This window comes from Sapajus apella, unplaced genomic scaffold (assembly GCF_009761245.1).
Source record: "Sapajus apella isolate SASKATOON/1434 unplaced genomic scaffold, GSC_monkey_1.0 scaffold77, whole genome shotgun sequence".
NCBI lineage: Eukaryota > Metazoa > Chordata > Mammalia > Primates > Cebidae > Sapajus > Sapajus apella.
The window spans coordinates 3,681,508-3,700,935 of NW_022437017.1; the positions used below are offsets into that span (position 1 = coordinate 3,681,508).

The 19,428-nt window shown below is 52.7% G+C and overlaps 1 protein-coding gene and 1 pseudogene across 1 annotated transcript; one reads left to right on the plus strand and one right to left on the minus strand.

Annotated features, from left to right (window-relative positions):
* Nucleotides 1–1,511: 1,511 nt before the first annotated feature.
* Nucleotides 1,512–14,879, minus strand: LRRC8E (leucine rich repeat containing 8 VRAC subunit E). Its single transcript, XM_032251965.1, has 3 exons — nt 14,647–14,879; nt 8,678–8,820; nt 1,512–4,882 (listed from the first exon to the last, which is right to left on the minus strand). The coding sequence occupies exons 2-3, from the start codon at nt 8,813–8,815 to the stop codon at nt 2,630–2,632; spliced, it is 2,391 nt and encodes a 796-aa protein (XP_032107856.1). The 5' UTR covers nt 8,816–8,820; nt 14,647–14,879; the 3' UTR covers nt 1,512–2,629.
* Nucleotides 14,880–15,807: 928 nt separating this feature from the next.
* LOC116532924 lies at nt 15,808–15,926 on the plus strand (annotated as a pseudogene).
* Nucleotides 15,927–19,428: the final 3,502 nt, after the last annotated feature.

Here is a 19,428-nt window from a genome sequence, read left to right on the forward strand (position 1 = left end):
AGGTGGACTGTGCCAAGTGCCCTTCCAGCTCCTGGTCCAACGAGTGAACACTTAGGGATGAGTGTTCCAGGCTTGTCGGAACTCCACTGGTGACGACTTGGTGGAGTGCACACAAGCGTAGAGTTACAGCTGAGATCTTTACTTTCCCCTCTTCCAGGTGGCCTTCTGTGCCTCTATGAGAACAAGAGACTCATCCTTGATTCTGGCACACGGGTGTTGCTTGGCCACATGAAATAAAAGGTTAATATTATGGCCGGGCACGGTGGCTCACATGTGTAATCCTAGCACTTTGGGAGGCCAAGGTGGGCGGCTCACTTGAGGTCAGGAGTTTGAGACCAACCTGGCCGAACTGGCGAAAACCCCGTCTCTACTAAAATTACAAAAAAAGCTGGGCATGGTATTTTTGGAGCCTGTAATCCCAGCTACTCGGGAAGGTGAGGCAGAATTGCTTGAATCGGGGAGACAGAGTTTGCAATGAGCCGAGATCTTGCCACTGCACTCCAGCCTGGGCAAGCAAGACTTTGTCTCAGAAATAAACAAATAGACCAGACACGGTGGCTCACGCCTGTAATCCCAGCACTTTGGGAGGATGAAATGGGGGGATCACCTGAGGTTAGGAGTTTGAGACCAGCCTAGCCAACATGGTGAAACCCCTTGTCTACTAAAAATACAAAATTCAGCCAGGTGTGGTGGTGGGTGCCTGTAATCCCAGCTACTCAGGAGGCTGAGGCAGGAGAATCACTGGAACCTGGGAATCAGAGGTTGCAGTGAGCCAAGATCATGCCACTGCACTCCAGACTCAGCAACAGAGCGAGACTCCATCTCAAAAAGACAAACAAAAATAAATAAAAGGTTAATATTGTTTACTTATTTTTAGACACAGTATCTTGTTCTATTGCCCAGGCTGGAGTGCAGTGATGCAATCACAGCTCAATGCAGCCTCAACCTCCTGGGTCCTGGGCTCAAGCAGTCCTCCTGCTTCTGCTGCCATAGTAGCTGGGACCACAGGCCCACATCAGCACACCTGGCCAACTATTTTTTGTAGAGATGATATCTCATTATGTTGCCCAAGCTGGTCTCAAACTTATGAGCTCAAGTGCTCCTCCCACCTCAGCCTCCCAAAGCACTGGGATTACAAGCACGAGCCTCTATGCCTGGCCCTAATAAAAGGTTTGAGACAATGACAGGAGTGCACATAAGAGATCAAAACTAGGGCCAGGCGCGTGACTCACGCCTGTAATCCCATCACTTTGGGAGGCCAAGGCAGGTGGATGACCTGAGGTCGGGAGTTCCAGACCAGCCTGACCAACATGGAGATACCCCATCTCTACTAAAAATACAAAATTAGCTGGGTGTGGTGATACGTGCCTATTATCCCAGCTACTTGGGAGGCTGAGGCAGGAGAATCGCTTGAACCTGGGAAGTGGAGGTTTCGGTCAGCTGAAATTGCGCCATTGGCAACAGGAACAAAATTCTGTCTCAAAAAGAAAAAGAGATCAAAACTAGAATTCGCATAATTATTATTTATTAAGCACCCACTGGCATGTGCTCCCTCTCATAGGGAACAGTCAAGACCAAAGTCCCTGCCTGTCCTTGGAAAAATGTCACCTCTCTAGCAGGTGTCCTAACCCTGAAATCCGCCCACCTTAGGAAGTCCTTGAATAGCTCTGTGGGGAAATTTATCTGCTGCCTAAAGAGCTTTGTGTGTATTGTACACCAGCATTTTCCTGAGTAAGGAGGTGCCTGGTTTCATCAGTTTCTCAAAGGGTCTAGGACCTCAAAAGGGATCAGAATTTAGATACTTGGATTTTTTTTGTGGGGGGAGGCAGAGGTGGGGTCTCGCTATGTTGCCGACTGATCTTGAACTCCTAAGCTCAACCGGTCCTCCTGCCTGGGCTTCCCAAAGTGCTGGGATTACAGGCATGAACCACAGCACCCAGCCCCGATACCTTTACATCAGCATTTCCCAACATACCATCCCAGGACCACTTACCTACGCCAGAACTACCTGGAACACTTACTTAGGCACAGACTCCTGGCCCCTATCCAAACCTCCTGAGTCAGTCTTTCAGGGGTGGGGCCTGGGATATTTTGTTTTGCCCCAATTCCCGAGTTGATTTTGATGCTTAGCCAAATGAGAACCATTGTCCTGAGCTCACATATCCACAGCAAACAACTGTGTCTGTGTCCTCTCCTTGGGAGAGAACCCCAGTTGTAAGTTGCTTTGTTTGTTGCATGGGAGGGGGAGTATTGGAAATCCCACTGGGATGTGTCCTTTCCCCCATATTTGGCACGAATTGAGCTAGAATATCCAGGGAGAGGCAGCAGTTCTGATCTAGGGATGGGAGCAAGGCCAGCCAGCCTGCCAGAGACACAGGTGTGGTTTTGGTCGGGAATCCCATGACTGAGTTAATCCCTCCATACCAGGTTCCACCCCAAATCCACAACATCCGGTCCCTCTTCCCAGACAAACCTGCCCCAGATCCTGCCCGGGCCCCAGAAGGCTGACACGGTCTGTCCCTCCTCTCCTGGCCTGGGCCTACTTGGCTTCCTGTCTTGGAAGACCATGGTTGAGACTCCAGGGAGGAAACATTTTTAAGGCTTTACCTAAAACGACCCCACCCCAGGTTCATTCCTCCTCCATCTTGTCCCGCACCTCTGCCGGCAGACCCTGGTATAGGGTGTCTTCCACCAGGAGTCCTGCCTTCTTGAGCCCCCCACAGTTGCCAAGTTCTTCCGGCAGCATCTCTAAACGGTTGCCTTTGAGCTCCAGGCGGCTGAGGGCTCTGAGGGCACCCACTTGGGGCGAGAGCTGGGTCAGCTGGTTGTCGCCCAGAAGCAACGTCCGCAGCTTGCGGCAGAAGAAGAGCTCGTCAGGCAGGGCATCCAGGGCATTGTAGGAGAGGGCCAGGTGCTGTAGATTCTGCAGGAGGCCCACCTCGGGCGGCAGGGAGTGGAGCCCATTGTGGGACACATCCAGCAGACGGAGGCCCGAGCACAGGCCGAGCTGGGAAGGCAGGGTCTCCAGCTTGTTGTAGCTCAGGTAGAGCTGCTCCAGGCTCTTGAGCTTGCGCACATGCTCGGGTACGTAGGCGATCTGGTTGTGCCACAGCCTGAGTGTGACCAGCTTCCGGCAGTGCTGGAAGCTGAGGATTTCCTCAATGGAGCGAAGGTGGTTATCCTTGAGGTCAAGTTCCTGCAGCGCACCCAGGCTGAACACCGCATGGGGGATGCGCTCCAGCCCGCAGGCCACCAGCTCCAGCTCCCGCAATGCCACCAGCTTCTTGAGGCTGTTCAGGGCCACCAGGCGGGCCCCATCATTGTGCAGGCTGAGCCTCTGCAGGTGTCCGGCGACGTCGGTCACACTGGCCGGCACCTTCCCAGCATTGCTTCGGAGGGACAACACCTTGAGCTGCTTCAGCTCCCGGAGGCTCTCCAGGGTGGCTGCCCGAGCCAGCTCCTGGGGGAAGAGCCCCTCCAGGTGCAGCTCCTCCAAGCTGCGCAGCCCAAACACCCAAAGCGGCACCTCTCGGAGCTCCTCGCATTTGACACGCATCACCTTCAGGTGGTCCCGCAGGAAGACCTGCAAGGAGAAGGGTAGCCTGGCGGGCGAGTGGAGCAAGCTGAGCTCCTGCAAGTGCACCAGTTGCGACAGCCCCGGGGGGAAGGTGATATCGCAGATGGCCTCCAGCCGGAGCGACTCCACCTCACTGAGCTCGAAGACAGTGTCGGGCAGTCCAGGAAGCATGCAGAGGGCCAGCTCCAGCCGGCCCCCGGCGTTGCGCTGCAGCTTCTGCCGAAGCTTCTCAGGCGTCCACTCGTGGTTGAGATTGAGCTGCTTTAGGCGGCTTTCACTGACCTCGGACAAGAAGACGGCAAAGCGCTTGGAGTAGAGCGAATCGTACTGATCGATGAGGTGCAGCATGAAGGCGAAGTCGTTCTTGACGTCAGGAATGTCCCCCATGCCAGTCTCCTCCCGCACGGAACGGAAGGAGTACTCCTTAAGGGGCCGATGGAAGAGCCAGTAGAGCGTGTAGATGCAGGTGAGCCCGTAGATGCACACGAAGGAGATGTAACAGAAGGCCAGCTTGGAGAAGAGGTGGGCCTTGGTGTGGTTGCAGCAGAAGCTGGCGTAGCCCGTGACCTCCGACGTCTCCACCCTGCAGGCTACCAGGAAACTGATCTTCTCCACATAGACCAGGTTGTAGACCAGGATGACCAGAAACTTACACACCTTCAGCACCGTCTGCCGGATGTACATGGTGTACAGGATGTCGCCCTCCTCCACGTGCACGCGGAACTTCTTCACCTTCTCAAACAGGGCTTTGGCTTGCTCACCCTCCTTTTTGTCCAGCAGGGTGACAACCGGAGGCTCGGTCACCACCTTCTCTGGTTCCACCAGCACTTTCTCCTTCTCACCTTCCCCTGCCTTCCCCGGCCCGGCCCCTGCTGTGGCTGCAACAGTTGCTGTGGCCCGTCCAGCGGTGGCTGGGCCCTTCTGGTTCTCCCCGGAGACCTCGGACAGGGCCCTTGTGGTCCACGGAGAGTCGAAACACTTGCCCAGGATGGAGATGAAGTGTTCAATTTTGGAGCTGGTGCCAGGGAACTTGAACCAGAAGCTGGTGCAGACCATGAAGATGAGTGTGTGAATGACCACAAGATAGGGGAAGTACTTGGCGTACCAGTGCAAGGCCGTCTCATAGCACAGCTGGTTAATGAAGCTGTACTGCTGCAGGTCCAGGTTGTTCTTAAGGCCTTTCACCTCCTGCAGGGCCCCCATCTGCTCAGGGCCCCCGCGAGGCAGCAACTGCTGGCACGGGGCCTCTGATAAGTTCTCCTGGGGCTCATGATTGGGCAGACAGATGATTTTGTCCTGTGTCACCTGAGGAGCAAAAGAGAAAAAGGGCTGTCATCCCACCACTTTGGGAGGCTGAGACGGGCAGATCACTTGAGGTCAGGAGTTCAAGACCATCCTGGCCAACGTGGTGAAACCCTGTCTCTACTAAAACTACAAAAATTAGCAGGGTATGGTGGTGGGTACCTGTAATCCCAGCTACTCAGGAGGCTGAGGCAGGAGAATTGCTTGAACCCAGGAGGTGGGGGTTGCAGTGAGCCAAGATCATGCCATTGCACTCCAGCCTGGGCAACAGAGTCAGACTCCGTCTCAAAAATAAATAATTTTAAAAAGAGAGAGAATGAGGAAAATGGGAAAAAAAAAAAAAAAAGGTGGAAGGTGGGAGACTCCCCCCCACCCCGCCGTCTCTAACTGTCACCAAGCTAGCTGTGACTTTGGAAGAGTTTTACTAAACCTTTAAGCACTGGTCTTTTTTTTTTCTTCTTTTTCTGAGACCAAGTCTCCCTCTGTCACCCAGGCTGCCGTGCAGTGGTGCAGTCTTAGCTCACTGCAACCTCCCCATCCCAGGATCAAGCGATTCTCCTGCCTCATCCTCCTGAGTAGCTGGGGCTACAAGCACACACAACCACGCCAGGCTAATTTTTGTATTTTTAGTACAGATGGGGTTTCACCATGTTGGCCAGGCTGGTCTCAAACTCCTGGCCTCAAGTGATCCCCTGCCTCAGCTTCCCAAAGTGCTGGAACTACAGGTGTGAGCCACCACACCCGACAAAGCACTATTCTTTGTCTGAAAAAAGGAACTGGGTTGAATCATGTCCTCCCAAAAGATGTTGAAGTTCCAACTCTGAATCCTTGTGAATGTGGCATTATTTGAGCTGCTTCAAGCGGCTCCTGTTTGGAAATAGGGTCTCTGCAGAGGTAGTGAAGTTAAGACAAAGCCTGTAGGGTGGGCCCAGTATGACTGCATCCTTGGAGAAAGAGGAAATTTAGACACAGAGAAAGACACATAGAGGGAAGATGATGTGAGGATACAGGGAGAGGCTGGGTGCGGTGGCTCAGGTTTGTAATCCCAGTGATTTCCGAGGCAGTGGGGGGGGGGGTCAAGCAGGGGTGGCAGGGGAGGATTGTTTGAGGCCAGGAGTACAAGGTTACAGTGAGCTATGATTGCACCACTGCACTCTAGCCTAGGTGACAGAGCTTGCTTTAAAAACACTCTTTCTCTTTTGTTTTGAGACACGGTTTTGCTCTTGTTGCCCAGGCTGGAGTGCAATGGCGCAACCTCTGCCTCCTGGGTTCAAGCGATTCTCCTGCCTCAGCCTCCTGAGTAGCTGAGATTATAGGCACCCACCACAATGCCCAGGTAATTTTTTTTTTTTGAGGTGGGGAGGTATTTTTTTGTTTTGTTTTTTTTTTTTTTTGAGACGGAGTTTCACTCATGTTACCCAGGCTGGAGTGCAATGGTGCGATCTCGGCTCACCGCAACCTCTGCCTCCTGGGTTCAGGCAATTCCCCTGCCTCAGCCTCCTGAGTAGCTGGGATTACAGGCATGCACCACCATGCCCAGCTAATTTTTTGTATTTTTGGTAGAGACAGGGTTTCACCATGTTGACCAGGATGGTCTCGATCTCTTGACCTCTTGATCCACCCGCCTCGGCCTCCCAAAGTGCTGGGATTATAGGCTTGAGCCACCGCGCCCGGCCTGGGGAGGTATTTTTAATAAAGACAGAGTTTCACCGTGTCAGCCAGGCTGGTGTTGAACTCCTGACCTGAGGTGATCCACCTACCTCGCCCTCCCAAAGTGCTGGGATTACAGGCTCGAGCCACCATGCCCAGCAAAAATGCTTTCTCAAAAAAAAAAAAAAAGGCCAGGCGTGGTGGCTTATGCTTGTAATCCTAGTATTTTGGGAGGGCTGAGGCAGGTGGATCACAAGGTCAGGAGTTTGAGACCAGCTTGGCCAACATGGTGAAACCCTGCCTCTACTAAAAACACAAAAATTAGCCAGGTGTGGTGGCACACACACCTGTAATCTCAGCTACTCGGGAGGCTGAGACAGGAGAATCACTTGAACCTGGGAAGCGGAGGTTGCAGTGAGCTGAGATTGTGCCACTGCACTCCAGCCTGGGTGACAGAGCAAGATTCCGTTTCAAAAAAAAAAAAAAGAAATGGGAGAATGTTATTTACATACAGCCAAGGAATGCCTGGAGCTACGAGAATTTAGGAAGGAGGCTTGGAAGATTCTCCCTTACTGTCAGCTGGTGCCTTGATCTCAGACTTCTGGCCAACTGGAAAAGGATACATTTCCGGTGTTTAAGCCACTCAATCCCTGCTACTTTGTTACTGCAGAAGTGACAAACTCATATAGCAACTGCAGTCCTTTCCTGATTCCAGGGATGAAACTGAGCATTAGGAAAGTACAGAGCTGGGTGGTGCTGGGCACCATGGCTCACACTTCTAATGCCAGCACTTTGGGAGGGTGAGGTGGGAGCATCGCTTGAGGCCAGGAGTTTGAGACCAGCCTGGGCAACATAACAAGACTCCTGTATCAACAAGAAATTTAAAAATTAGCTGGGCATGGTTGTGTGTGCCTGTAATCCCAGCTACTCTGGAGGCTGAGGCAGGAGGATCCCTTGAGTCCAGGAGTTCAAGGCTGCAGTGGGCTATGATCATGCCACTGTACTCCAGCCTGCATGAGAGAATAAGACCATATCTGTTTTTTTTTTTTTTTGGTTTTTTGTTTTTTTTCCAGTGGAGTCCTACTCTGTCTCCCAGGCTGGAGCACAGTGGCAGGATCTCAGCTCAGTGCAACCGCCACCTCCCAGGTTCAAGCGATTCTCCTGCCTCAGCCTTCCAAGTAGCTGTGATTACAGGTATCTGCCACCATACCCGGCTAATATTTGTATTTTTAGTAAAGATGGGTTTTCACCATGTTGGCCAGGCTGGTCTTGAACTCCTAGCCTCAAGTGATACGTCTGCCTCGACCTCCCAAAGTGCCGGGATTACAGGTGTGAGCCACCAAGCCTGGCCTGTTTCTTTCAGAGCTGAGATCGTGCCACTGACTGCAGCCTGGGTGACAGAGCAAGACAGTCTTCTTTCTCTGGCCAACACAGTGAAACCCCATCTCTACTAAAAATACAAAAATTAGCTAGGTATAGTGGCATGTGCCTGTAATCCTACCTACTTGGGAGGCTGAGGCAGGAGAATCACCTGAATCTGGGGGCAGAGGTTGCGGTGAGCTGAGACCATGCCACTGCACTCCAGCCTGGGCAACAGAGCAAGACGAGACTCCTAAAAAAAAAAAAAAGAAAAAAAAAAGTCCAGGCAAGGTGGCTCGTGCCTGTAATCCTAGCCGTTTGCAGGCCCATGCAGGCAGAGCACTTGAGATCAGGAGTTGGAGATCAGCCTGGCCAACACTGTGAAACCTGGTCTCTACTAAAAAACTACAAAAATTAGCCAGGCAGCCAGGCATGGTGGCTCACGCCTGTAATCCCAGCACTTTGGGAGGCCGAGGCAGGTGGATCACGGGGTCAGGAGATCAAGACCATCCTGGCCAACATGGCGAAACCCCATCTTAAAAAAAAAATAAGTAGCCAGGCATGGTGGCAGGTACCTATAATCCCAAGTACTCAGGAAGCTGAGTCAGGAGAATCACTTGTACCGGGGAGGTGGAGGTAAGGAAGATAAGCGGTATGGATTGGTTTCCGAGTGGGGCTCTGTCTTCAGCTCTCTTTCTCACTTTCCTGGGTGATAGGAAGGCTTCAGGACTTCTCCATACCCCTGCCCCGCCCCTCTGGTCATGCCCCCTTCCCAGGGGAGCCCCTTACCTGGAGGGTGCAGCCAAAGACCCCGATCATGAGCATGGCCACAGTGAGGTACTCGGCCAGCACGTCCCACCAGGGTTTGAGCACCTTGAATGCAGGCTGCTGTTCCGTGAACTGCTTGAACTCGGCCACTGGGATCATGCTGCCTGTGGGAGGGGCGAGACGGGGGGTGCAGAGACCCTCAGGATGGGAGGCTCTGCAGGGGGTCCCAGAGGAGCCAGACACGGGCAGGTCCGTGCTCCTCATCGGCCCGTGACCCTGCCTGCCCACACTTGCCTGAACCTCTGAGGTGTGTGCCCCCACTTCCCTCTTAGCCTGGCCTCGGTCACCCTCCATGGAGATGTCACCTCCTTCCCAGAACCAAGCAGCCACTCTTCCCCTCTGGGCACCCCTGCTCCTGATCTGACTTGTTTGACCTTGAATAGCATGGGGGGGTAGTCCACAACGCCACCACCCTCCAGCCTTACCGTGTGCCCCCTCCAAAGCCAGGCATCCCTCTCCCACCCCTGACACCAAGGCCTGAAAACATCTGCCCTGATCCTCCCTGACCGCAGACGCTTGGCGTCTGGGCCAGCCCGGGCTCTCACTGCCACCAGACCTGAGAGCGTTCCAAGGCTCAGGACTTCCGGGGTGTGGGCCCCCCACCCCCTCCAGGGGTGCTCCGGGCACCACCTCCAACCCCCAACCGGAAAAGCCAGCTGGAGCCTGGCTCTGATTACCAAGGCCCAGGGACAGGGAGTGGCCAAGCTGAAGGCTAGTCAGCCCTGGGGGACGGGGTGACGAGGACACCTGAGTTTCTACAGGGGCTACAGCCCATAATCACAGGCAGAAACCAGAGACTGGAGCTCTGAGAGGCGGCAATGGGTGCCAGGATGTTGGAGGGGGAGGGGACTTGCAAATGGAAAGCTGTCAGGTGACACCTACAAGTGGGCCAGGGCTGTGCTGCCAGCTCCTGCTGGCCCACTCGGTCTGTTCCCAGGGTCTCCTTTTAGACCAAGGTATCATTATTGGAGATGCAGACAGGCCAGCCACAAGTCACACTGGCGTATGGGGCATGAGCTGAGATGTTGCTCTCTCAGGCAGGCAGCCACTTCCCCAGAGGCTGGAGGTGGAACAAGGAGGGTAGGGACCCCTGGACCACCCACTTCTGCCAACATCAAATTCCCCCAGTCCTGGGAGTCTCCCGTCCCTATCCAGATAGATCATCTGTAACAGACTGGACATGGTGGTTCACACCTGTAATGCCAGCACTTTGGGAGGTTGAGGTGGATAGATCACTTGAGGCTAGGAGTTCAAGACCAGCCTGACCAACATCGTGAAACCCAGGGTCTACTAAAAATACACACAAAATTAACGAGGCCTGGTGGCACACACACCTGTAATCCTAGCTACTTTGGAGGCTGAAGGGAGAGGGTCTTGATCCCAGGAGGTGGATGTTGCAGTGAACCGAGATCGTGCCACTGCACTGCAACCTGGGTGACAAGAGTGAGACTCCATCTCAAAAAACAAACAACAAAAACAAAAACAAACAAAAAAGATAATCTGTAACTGGGCACAGGGGTTGGGCCAGGAAGGAGAGCATCTGGCCCATCACGGGGTCTCTCTGGCTACCCACCCATCTCCCCAGGAAGAATCTAGGGAAACTCTGACCCCCTGACCCACAACTTAGCCAACAGCTCTGACACGTTTGAGCCTCCCTTTGCAGTTTCTGTGCCTCCCAAATACTTTGGGGTGACTTCTGGGTAAAAACAAGGTAGGATGCAGGCTCCACCCACCAGGCTAAAGGCCAGGCAGTACCCAAAGACCACATCCTTTTACCCCCCTCAGAGGCCCCTACTCTGGTCTGGGGGATTGGATAGGCAGGCAACGGGGTTGGTACAGCCTGCCCACACTCGGACTCACCATGAAGCCTAAAATGTCATGGGTCCCCTGACTCAGGCGGTGACTCACCCAGACCCAGATATGTGCAAGGGGGTGCCCAGAGCACAGGGTCCCTCACACCATGGCCTGCCCCTCACATTCATTCACACCCCATCCCTATACAAAAAGCCAAGTATACTTTGGGAGGCCAAAGTGGGTGGATCACTTAAGGTGAGGAGTTCGAGGCTAGCCTGGCCAAGATGGTGAAGGAAAAATATATAAATTAGCTGGTCATGGTAGATAATCCCTTGAACCGGGGAGACAGAGGTTACAGTCAGCTAAGATTGTACTACTGCACCCAGCCTGGGTTACAGAGCAAGACCCTGTCTCAAAAAAAAAAAAAAAAAAAAAGCCGGGCACGGTGGCTCACGCCTGTAATCCTAGCACTTTGGGAGGCCGAGGCAGGCGGATCACATGGGGTCAGGAGTTTGAGACCAGCCTGACCAACATGGAGAAATACCATCTCTACTAAAAATACAAAATTAGCCAGGTGTGGTGGCACATGCCTGTAATCCCAGCTATCCGGAAGGCTGAGGTGGGAGGATTGCTTGAACCCAGGAGTTAGAGACTGCAGTGAGCCACGAACCAGCCTGGGCAACAGAGCAAGACCCTATCTCAAAAACAGAAAATAAAACACTACTGACATGGGCCAGGCATGGTGGCTCTTGCCTATAATCCCAGCACTTTGGGAGGCCAAGGTGGGCAGATCATTTGAAGTCAGGATTTCGAGACCAGCCTAGCCAACATGGTGAAACCCCATCTCCACTAAAAATACAAAAACAATTAGCCAGGCATGGTGGTGGGCACCTGTAGTCCCAGCTACTTGGGAGGCTGAGGCAGGAAAATCACTTGAACTCAGCAGACAGAAGTGCAATGAGCTGAGATCTCACCACTGCACTCCAGCCTGGACAACAGAGTGAGACTGTCTCAAAAATAAATAAATAAAGCCGGGCATGATGGATCACGCCTGTAATCCCAGCACTTTGGGAGGCCAAGGTAGGAGGATCATGAGGTCAGAAGATCTAGACTATCCTGGCTAAAACAGTGAAACTCTGTCTCTAGGAAAGAAAAAAAAATTAGCTGGGCAAGGTGGCAGGTGCGTATAGTCCCAGCTATTCGGGAGGCTGAGGCAGAAGAATCACTTGAACCTGGGAGGCAGAGGTTGCAGTGAGCCGAGATCACCACAGCCTAAACAACGGAGTGAGACTTGGTCTCCAAAAAAATTTAAAAGAAAGAAAAAAAGAGAAAGATCAGGCAAGGTGGCTCACTCCTGTAATCCCAGCACTTTGGGAGGCCGAGACGGGCAGATCATGAGGTCAGGAGATTGAGACCATCCAGGCCATGGTGAAACCACATTTCTACTGAAATTAAAAAAAAAAAAAAAAAAAAAAAATTAGCCAGGAGTGGTAGTGCGTGCCTGTAGTCCCAGCTACTCAGGAGACTGAGGTAGGGGAATCGCTTGAACCCTGGAGATAGAGGTTGCAGTGAGCTGCCACTGTACTCCAGACTGGTGAAACAGCAAGACTCCATCTCAAAAAAAAAAAAAAAAAAAGGGCCAGGCACACTGGCTCACGCATGTAATCCCAGCACTTTGGGAGGCCGAGGCGGGCGGATCACCTGAGGTTGGGAGTTCAAGACCAGCCTAACATGGAGAAACACCGTCTCTAAAAAAAGAAAAAATAATAAAAATAAAAAAATTAAAAATAAAAGAAAGAAAAAAAAAAAAACCTACTTACTCTGGGGGCTGCAGAAGAAATCACACAAAACACACACACACACAAGCAGGGACCAACTTCCTGTCCTTGCCACCCTGGTGTAAGCTCCACCAACACCCATCCCAGGTGCACAATCACAGACAAGAAGGCAGAAACACTCAGGGGACCGGGGGCAGCCACAGGGGCTATCATTATCTGTCTCCATGACTCAAACTTGATCATCCTGAACCTGCCATTAAATTTCCACAGACAAGACAGGCTCCCACTTTGTCTGAGCAGGGCTGGTGGGAAGATCCAGAAAGAGGAGCTCGAAGAATTGGGGCAGAGCCAGGGGAAATACAACCATGGGGACCACACTTAACTTCCTCCACCAGACACTCTCAACGCCTCATTTTATCCAAACTCAGGCAGCGTGGATTTGGGGACTTTGCTTTCCAGACTCAGGGAAGAGAAATAACTTGCTCAAGCTTCTACAGTTCCAAGTAGCCTTCGAAGCCTGACCTATCCAAGCTCCAGGTCCTGCCTGTAGGATAGCAAGCACTCTGTTCCTTCTTGAGAGACAGCTTCTCACTAAAATACAGCATCTTGCTGGGTGCGGTGGCTCACGCCTATAATCCCAGTGCTTTGGGAGGCCAAGAGCTCAGGAGATCGAAATCAGCGTGGCCAATGTGGTGAAACTCCGTGTCTACTAAAATACAAAATTAGCTGGCCACTGTGGTGGGCACCTATAATCCCAGCTATTGGGGAAGCTGAGGCAGGAGGGTGCAGTGAATTGTGATTGCACCACTGCACTCCAGCCTGGGCGACAAAGCAAGACTCTATCTCAAAAATCAAATAAACAACAACAAAAAAGACACAGCATCTTTGCCAAAAGCACCTAAGAGCGGTGTTGCGTTGTAGCAGGCCAGGCTGGGAGGTCTTGCCAGCTAAGACCATGCGACCCTCACCAGTCCTGGCTCCACCCCCCAATGCCTCACCCCTCCTCCCTCCCAGGTCCCCCTCAAGCCACTTGCCTACAAAAAATGTGGTGGTGAGTTCCTGCTTTGGGAAGGGTGGGAGAGTGAGACCCTCCCCACCCACAGCCCATGCTAAGAGGCCGGTAAGAAGGAAAAAGCATGCAACAATTTTAAGCCCAAAGAGAGGTTTCAAAGAACACAAGTTCCAACCATTTTTCTTTTAAGAGATAGGGTCTTGCTCTGTCATCCAGGCTAGAGGTTCAGCTGTGCGATCATAGCTCACAGCAGCCTGTAGCTCTTGGGCTCAAGTGATCCTCCTGCCAACCCCTCCTGCGTCCCTGGGAGTGGAACAGCTGGGAGCAGTCTCCCCAGTAGATGAAGCTACAGGTGCGCACCACCATGCCCAGCCAATTTTTGTATTTTTTGTAGAGATGGGGTTTCACTATGTTGCCCAGGCTGGTCTTGAACTCCTGAGCCCAAGTGATCCTCCTACCTCAGCCTCCCAAAGTGCTGGGATTACAGGCATGAACCACTCCACCTGGCCTCAGACTTTTTTTTTTTTTGAGATGGAGTCTTGCTCTGTCACCCAGGCTGGAGTGCAGTGGTGCAATCTCAGCTCACTGCAACCTCCACCTCTCGAGTCCAAGCGATTCTCATGCCTCAGCCTCCCAAGTAGCTGGGACTGCAGGCGTGCACCACCACACTGGCGAATTTATGTATTTTTAGTAGAGACGGGGTTTCACCATGTTGGCCAGGTTGGTCTCCAACACCTGACCTCAGGTGACCTGCCCACCTTGGCCTCCCAAAGTGCTGGGATTATAGGCGTAAACCACGGTCTCCAGCTGAGCCTCAACCCTTTTATACAAAGGAGAAACTGAGGGTCTAGAGTGGGGGAGGGTGGCATCTTTGTAGCCCATCCTGGGCCAGGCCCCAGGCCTGTGGACTCCCAGCCGTGTCTTTTCCAAGCTGCCTCTGCTAACAGATGTGAAGGTTTGGGACATCTATAAGTTCAAGAGCACCAGAGGTCAGGCTTGGTTAAACCCACCGCAAGCGGTAGGTTCTGGGGCTCTGAGGAGCTCCCGGGGATGAGTTGTCAATGTCTTCCCAAATGCCAAGGGGAAGGGAAAGTGGTTGAGACCCCCAAAGTCAAGTCCAGCCTGCTGAACTTCATCAGCCAAGCCCGCCTGGCTCCCAGGACCCGCACCTCGTGGGTCAGGTTTCCCTTTGCCTGCGCCCGCACCCCCACTCACTCCTGGTGTGTCCGGACGGCCCGCCCCGGCCACAGGGTCAGCGCACCTGGAGCGGCTCTGCCCTGGGACTCCCAGCCCGACTCCCACCCCGCCACCTCGGGGTGCCCAGAGGAAAAGAGCCACCTACTCACCGTTCCGGGAGGGACGCTGGGCCCAACTCCTGGGTTCCTGAAAGCGGCAAAGCGGAGCAGCCGGGACTCCCGCAGAGTTCCCGGGCGGGCCGCGAGGGTGAGTCAGGGCGGGCGGGGACAGCAGCCCGGGAGCCGCCCCGCCCTGCCCCGCCCCCGACGACTCGGCCCCGCCTCGCCGCAGGCGCGCCCAGGTCGACCCCGCTCCAGGCGCCGCGCGATCTCCGGGGTTGAGGGAAGAAAGTGGTCGTATCCTACTCTGCCCTGGTGGGCTCGGCGCTGGCGGGAGATGCGGGGGTCTTAGAACTTTGCAACTGTGCAGTCTGCCTGGACCCTAGGGGAAACTGAGAAAGCTGGAGACCCTGAACTCCCAAAGCCATTCTATCACCACCCTTCTGGGAACCTGGTCTTACAGACCTTGTCAAGAAAGAGTGGAGGTCCGGCTCTGTGACTCATTCCTGTAATCCCAACACTTTGGGAGGCTGAGGCAGAAGGATATCTTGGGCCCAGGAGTCTGAAACCAGCCTCAAAAATATAGTAGGACCGTAGCTCTACCAAAAACTTTAAAACCTACAAAAACAAAATTTTAAAAATTAGCCAGGTGTGGTGGTGTGTGCCTGTAGTTCCAGCTACTCTGGAGGCTGAGGTGGGAGGATCACCTGAATCTGGAAAGTTGAGAGGCTGCAGCGAGCTATGATCATGCCGCCTCACTCCAGCCTGGGTGACCAAGCAAAACCCTGTCTCAAAAAAAAAAAGTGTGGAAAGGCTTCCTCCAGCTCCCCAAGGCCCAGTCACCTGGCCTTAAAGCCCAATCAAGGCACAGGTGACTTGAGTCTTCAGGTGTTGGGTGTGGAATTGGGGGACGAGAGGAGAGGAGAGGGGAGGAGAGGGCTTCTCCCTTGGTGCTCTGGCCATGGGGCAGGAACTGGGCTGAACCCATGGAAGCTGAATAGAGTGGGGATGCCCACCTGTCTAACCGTGTGACCTGCCCTCCAGGTGGGGGGTGGGGGACCACAGTGGCTAGAGGGCTCTCAGAGGCCAGCTTCCCTGCCTCCCCACCCCCACCCTGGCCACCCCACCTAGGGAGGCCTGAGCTGAGTCTTAGATGAGCAAACCTGTGGAGCTGGACCTTGATTGGCTCTCGATCTGAAACACCATGGATATGTCTATGGCCATAACACCCTGAAAGTGCCTGATCTTGTCTGATCTTGGAAACTAAGCAGGGTCAGACCTGATTAGTACTTGGATGGGAGACTGCCTAAGAATACCGGGTGCTGAAGAGTTGGGCTGGGCATGGTGGCTCTCACCTGTAATCCCAGCACTTTGGGAGGCCAAGGTGAGCAGATCACCTGAGACCAGCCTAGCCAACGTGGTGAAACCCTGTTTCTACTAAAAATAAAAAATTAGCTGGGCGTAGTGACTCGAGCCTGTAATCCCAGCTACTTGGGAAGCTGAGACATGAGAATCGCTTGAACACGGGAGGCAGAGGTTGCAGTGGGCCAAGATCGAGGACACCACCCTCCAGCCTGGGTGACAGAACGAGACTACATCTCGAAACAGAACAAAACAAAACAAAAACCATCCACAGAAATGTTCCTACCTGGACTTAGGGTGGGAGAGGGAAAGTCATCCCTCACAGGGTAAAAGAAGTCCTGACATTGACCAGGTCTCAGACGGCATGAGACCTGAACCTTCTAGGGTTGGAAACTCGTAAGTCAGGGACCCTCTGGGCACCACCACAGGGAGTCCAAAGACAAACGTTCCTTGCACATTTAGTAGATCTTTAAGAGCACCTGTTGTCTGTAAGCACCTGAAGCTTCCTTGCAGAACAAGATGAGCAGGGCTCCCGACTCTGTGAGCGCTTCGGTCCTAAGAGAGAGACACTAAGCTTGTAAACAAATGAAGGACACCAGGTGAGATGGTTCATGCCTTTAATCCCAGCAATTTGGGAGGCTGACCGAGGTGGGTGGATCGCTTGAGCCCAGGAGTTTGAGATATGTCTGAGCAACATAGTGAGATCCCATCTCTATAAATAAATAAATAAATAAAATGATAGAAAGATTAGTTTGGCATAATGGCACATATCTGTAATCCCAGCTACTTGGGAGGCTGGGGTAGGATAATTGATTGAACCTGGGAGGCAGAGATTACAGTGAGCTGAGATGGCGCCACTTCACTCCAGCCTGGGAGACAGAGCAAGACTCCATCTCAAAAATAAGTAAATAGGTGAATAAAAATGAGCCAGTTGTGGGGGTGTGCACCTGTAGTCCCAGCTACTCGAGAGGCTGAGACAGGAGGATCGCTTGAGCCTAGGAGCTGGGGGCTACAGGGAGCCATGATTGCACCACTGCACTCCAGCCTGGGTGGCCACACAGAACTGGCTCCTTATTTTAAACAAAGTCTTGCTCTGTTACCCAGGCTGGAGTGCAGCAGCACGATCTTGGCTCACCACCACCTCCACCTCCTGGGTTCTAGTGATTCTCCTGCCTCAGCCTCCTGAGTAGCTGGGATTACAGGTGCCCGACACCACACCCAGCTAATTTCTGTATTTTTAGTAGAGATGGGGTTTCACCATATTGGTCAGGCTGGTCTCAAACTCCTGATCTCGTGATCCTCCTGTCTCGGCCTCCCAAAGTGCTGGGATTACAGGCATGAGCCACTGCACTCAGCTTTTTTTCTTTTTTTTGAGATGGTGTTTTGCTCTTTTTGCCCAGGCTGGAGTGCCAGAGGCACTATCTCAGTTCACTGCAACCCCTGCCTCCCAGGTTCAAGTGATTCTCCTGCCTCAGCCTCCCAAGTAGCTGGGATTACAGGCATGCACCACCATGCCCGGCTCATTTTGTACTTTTAGTAGAGATGGGGTTTCTCCTCACTGGTCAGGCTGGTCTCAAACTCCCAACCTCAGGTGATCTACCTGCCTCGGCCTCCCCAAGTGCTGAGATTTCAGGCGTGAGCTACCACACCCAGCCCAACACAGCTCTTAAAAACAAACAAGGCTGGGCGAGGTGACTCACACCTGTAATCATAGCACTTGGGGAGGCTGAGGTGGGCAGATCACCTGAGGTCGGGAGTTCGAGACCAGCCTGACCAGCATGGAGAAACCCCATCTCTACTAAAAATACAAAATTAGCTGGATGTAATTAGTGGCACACTCCCGTAATCCCAGCTACTGGGGAGGCTGAGGCAGGAAAATTGCTTGAACTCAGGAGGCAGAGGTTGTGGTGAGCCAAGATTGAGCCATTGCACTCCAACCTGGGCAACAAGAAACTCTGTCTAAAAAAAAAAAAAAGAAAGAAAGAACAAGGTATTGCCAGTTAGTGACAACTGTTGTGTATGTAAGAAAACAAGGTGAAGGGGTAGCAGGGGATAAGGGTTTCCTTGAAGACCTCTTTAAGGAAGGGACCTGTGAGAAAGCTTGTCTCTCCTTTGGAGTAATTCTTCCTGTCTTCCTCTTTATTTTATTTTTTGAGATAAGAGTCCTGCCCAGGCTGGAGTGCAATGGCACGATCTGGGCTCACTGCAACCTCCACCTCCTGGGTTCAAACAATTTTCCTGCCTCAGCCTCCCAAAGTGCTGGAATTACAGGCATGCACCACCAAACCCGACCTTCTTCTTTTCCTTTTTCTCTTCTTTTTCTTCTTTCCTTCCTTCCTCTTTCTTTCCCCTCCTCCTCCTCCCCCTTCTCCTCCTCCTCCTCCTTCTTCTTCATTCCTCTTTTTTTCCTCCCTCTGTTGTCCAGGCTGGCATGCAGTGGCATGATCCTAGCTCACTGCAGCCTTGAACTCCTGGCCTCAGGTGATCCTCCTGCCTCAGTTGATCCTCCTGCCTCACTCTTCCAAGTAGCTGGGTCCACAGGCATGCACCACCACATCTGGTGAATTATTTATTTATTTATTGTAGAGACAGGGTCTTGCTATGTTGGCCAGGCTGGTCTCAAACTCCTGGGCTCAAGCAGATCCTCCCATCTTGGCCTTTCAAAGTGCTGGGATTACAGGCATGAGCCACCATGCCCAGCTTACTTCCTGTCTTCTGAGAGGCTTCTTGGGATTCATCCCCTGGGGATTTGTTTGCAACCACATGCTGAAATAAGCTTTTTTTTTTTTTTTTTTGAGACGGAGTCTTTCTCTGTCTCCCAGGCTGGAGTGCAGTGGTTCAATCTTGGCCCACTGCAACCTCCACCTGCTGGGTTCAAGCGACTCTCCTATCTCAGCCTCCTGAGTAGCTGGGATTATAGGCACTGGCCACCACACCTGGCTAATTTTTGTATTTTTGATAGAGATGGGATTTTATCACGTTGGCCAGGCTGGTCTCAAACTCCTGACCTCAGGTGATTCACTTGCCTTCCTCAGCCTCCCAAAGTGTTCAGATTACAGTCATGAGACATCACGCCCAGCTTCAGTACTTGTTACTTACTACCCAGCTTCTAAGATTTTAGAATGTGAGTTAACTATGACTTTGTAATAAATTACCCCCAAATTTACTAGCTTAAACAAAGTATGTATTATTCCTGCCCAGTGGCTCACAACTGTAATCCCAGCACTTTGGGAGGCCAAGGTGGGTGGATCACTTGAGGTCAGGAGTTCGAAACTGGCCTGGCCAACATGGCAAAACCCCATCTCTACTAAAAATACAAAATTAGCTGTGCATGGTGGGACATGTCTGTAATCCCAGCTACTTCGGAGGCTGAGGCAGGAGAATTGCTTGAACCTGGACGGTGGAGGTTGCAGTGAGCTGAGATTGAACCATTGCACTCCAGCCTGGGCAACACAGCAAGACTCTGTCTCA

Coding starts and splice junctions, on each gene's coding strand:
- LRRC8E (XM_032251965.1), bottom strand. CDS start 8,815: ATGATCCCAGTGGCCGAGTTCAAGCAGTTCACGGAACAGCAGCCTGCA. Junction 4,883..8,677: donor TCTTTGGCTGCACCCTCCAG/GTAAGGGGCTCC, acceptor TTTGCTCCTCAG/GTGACACAGGACAAAATCAT.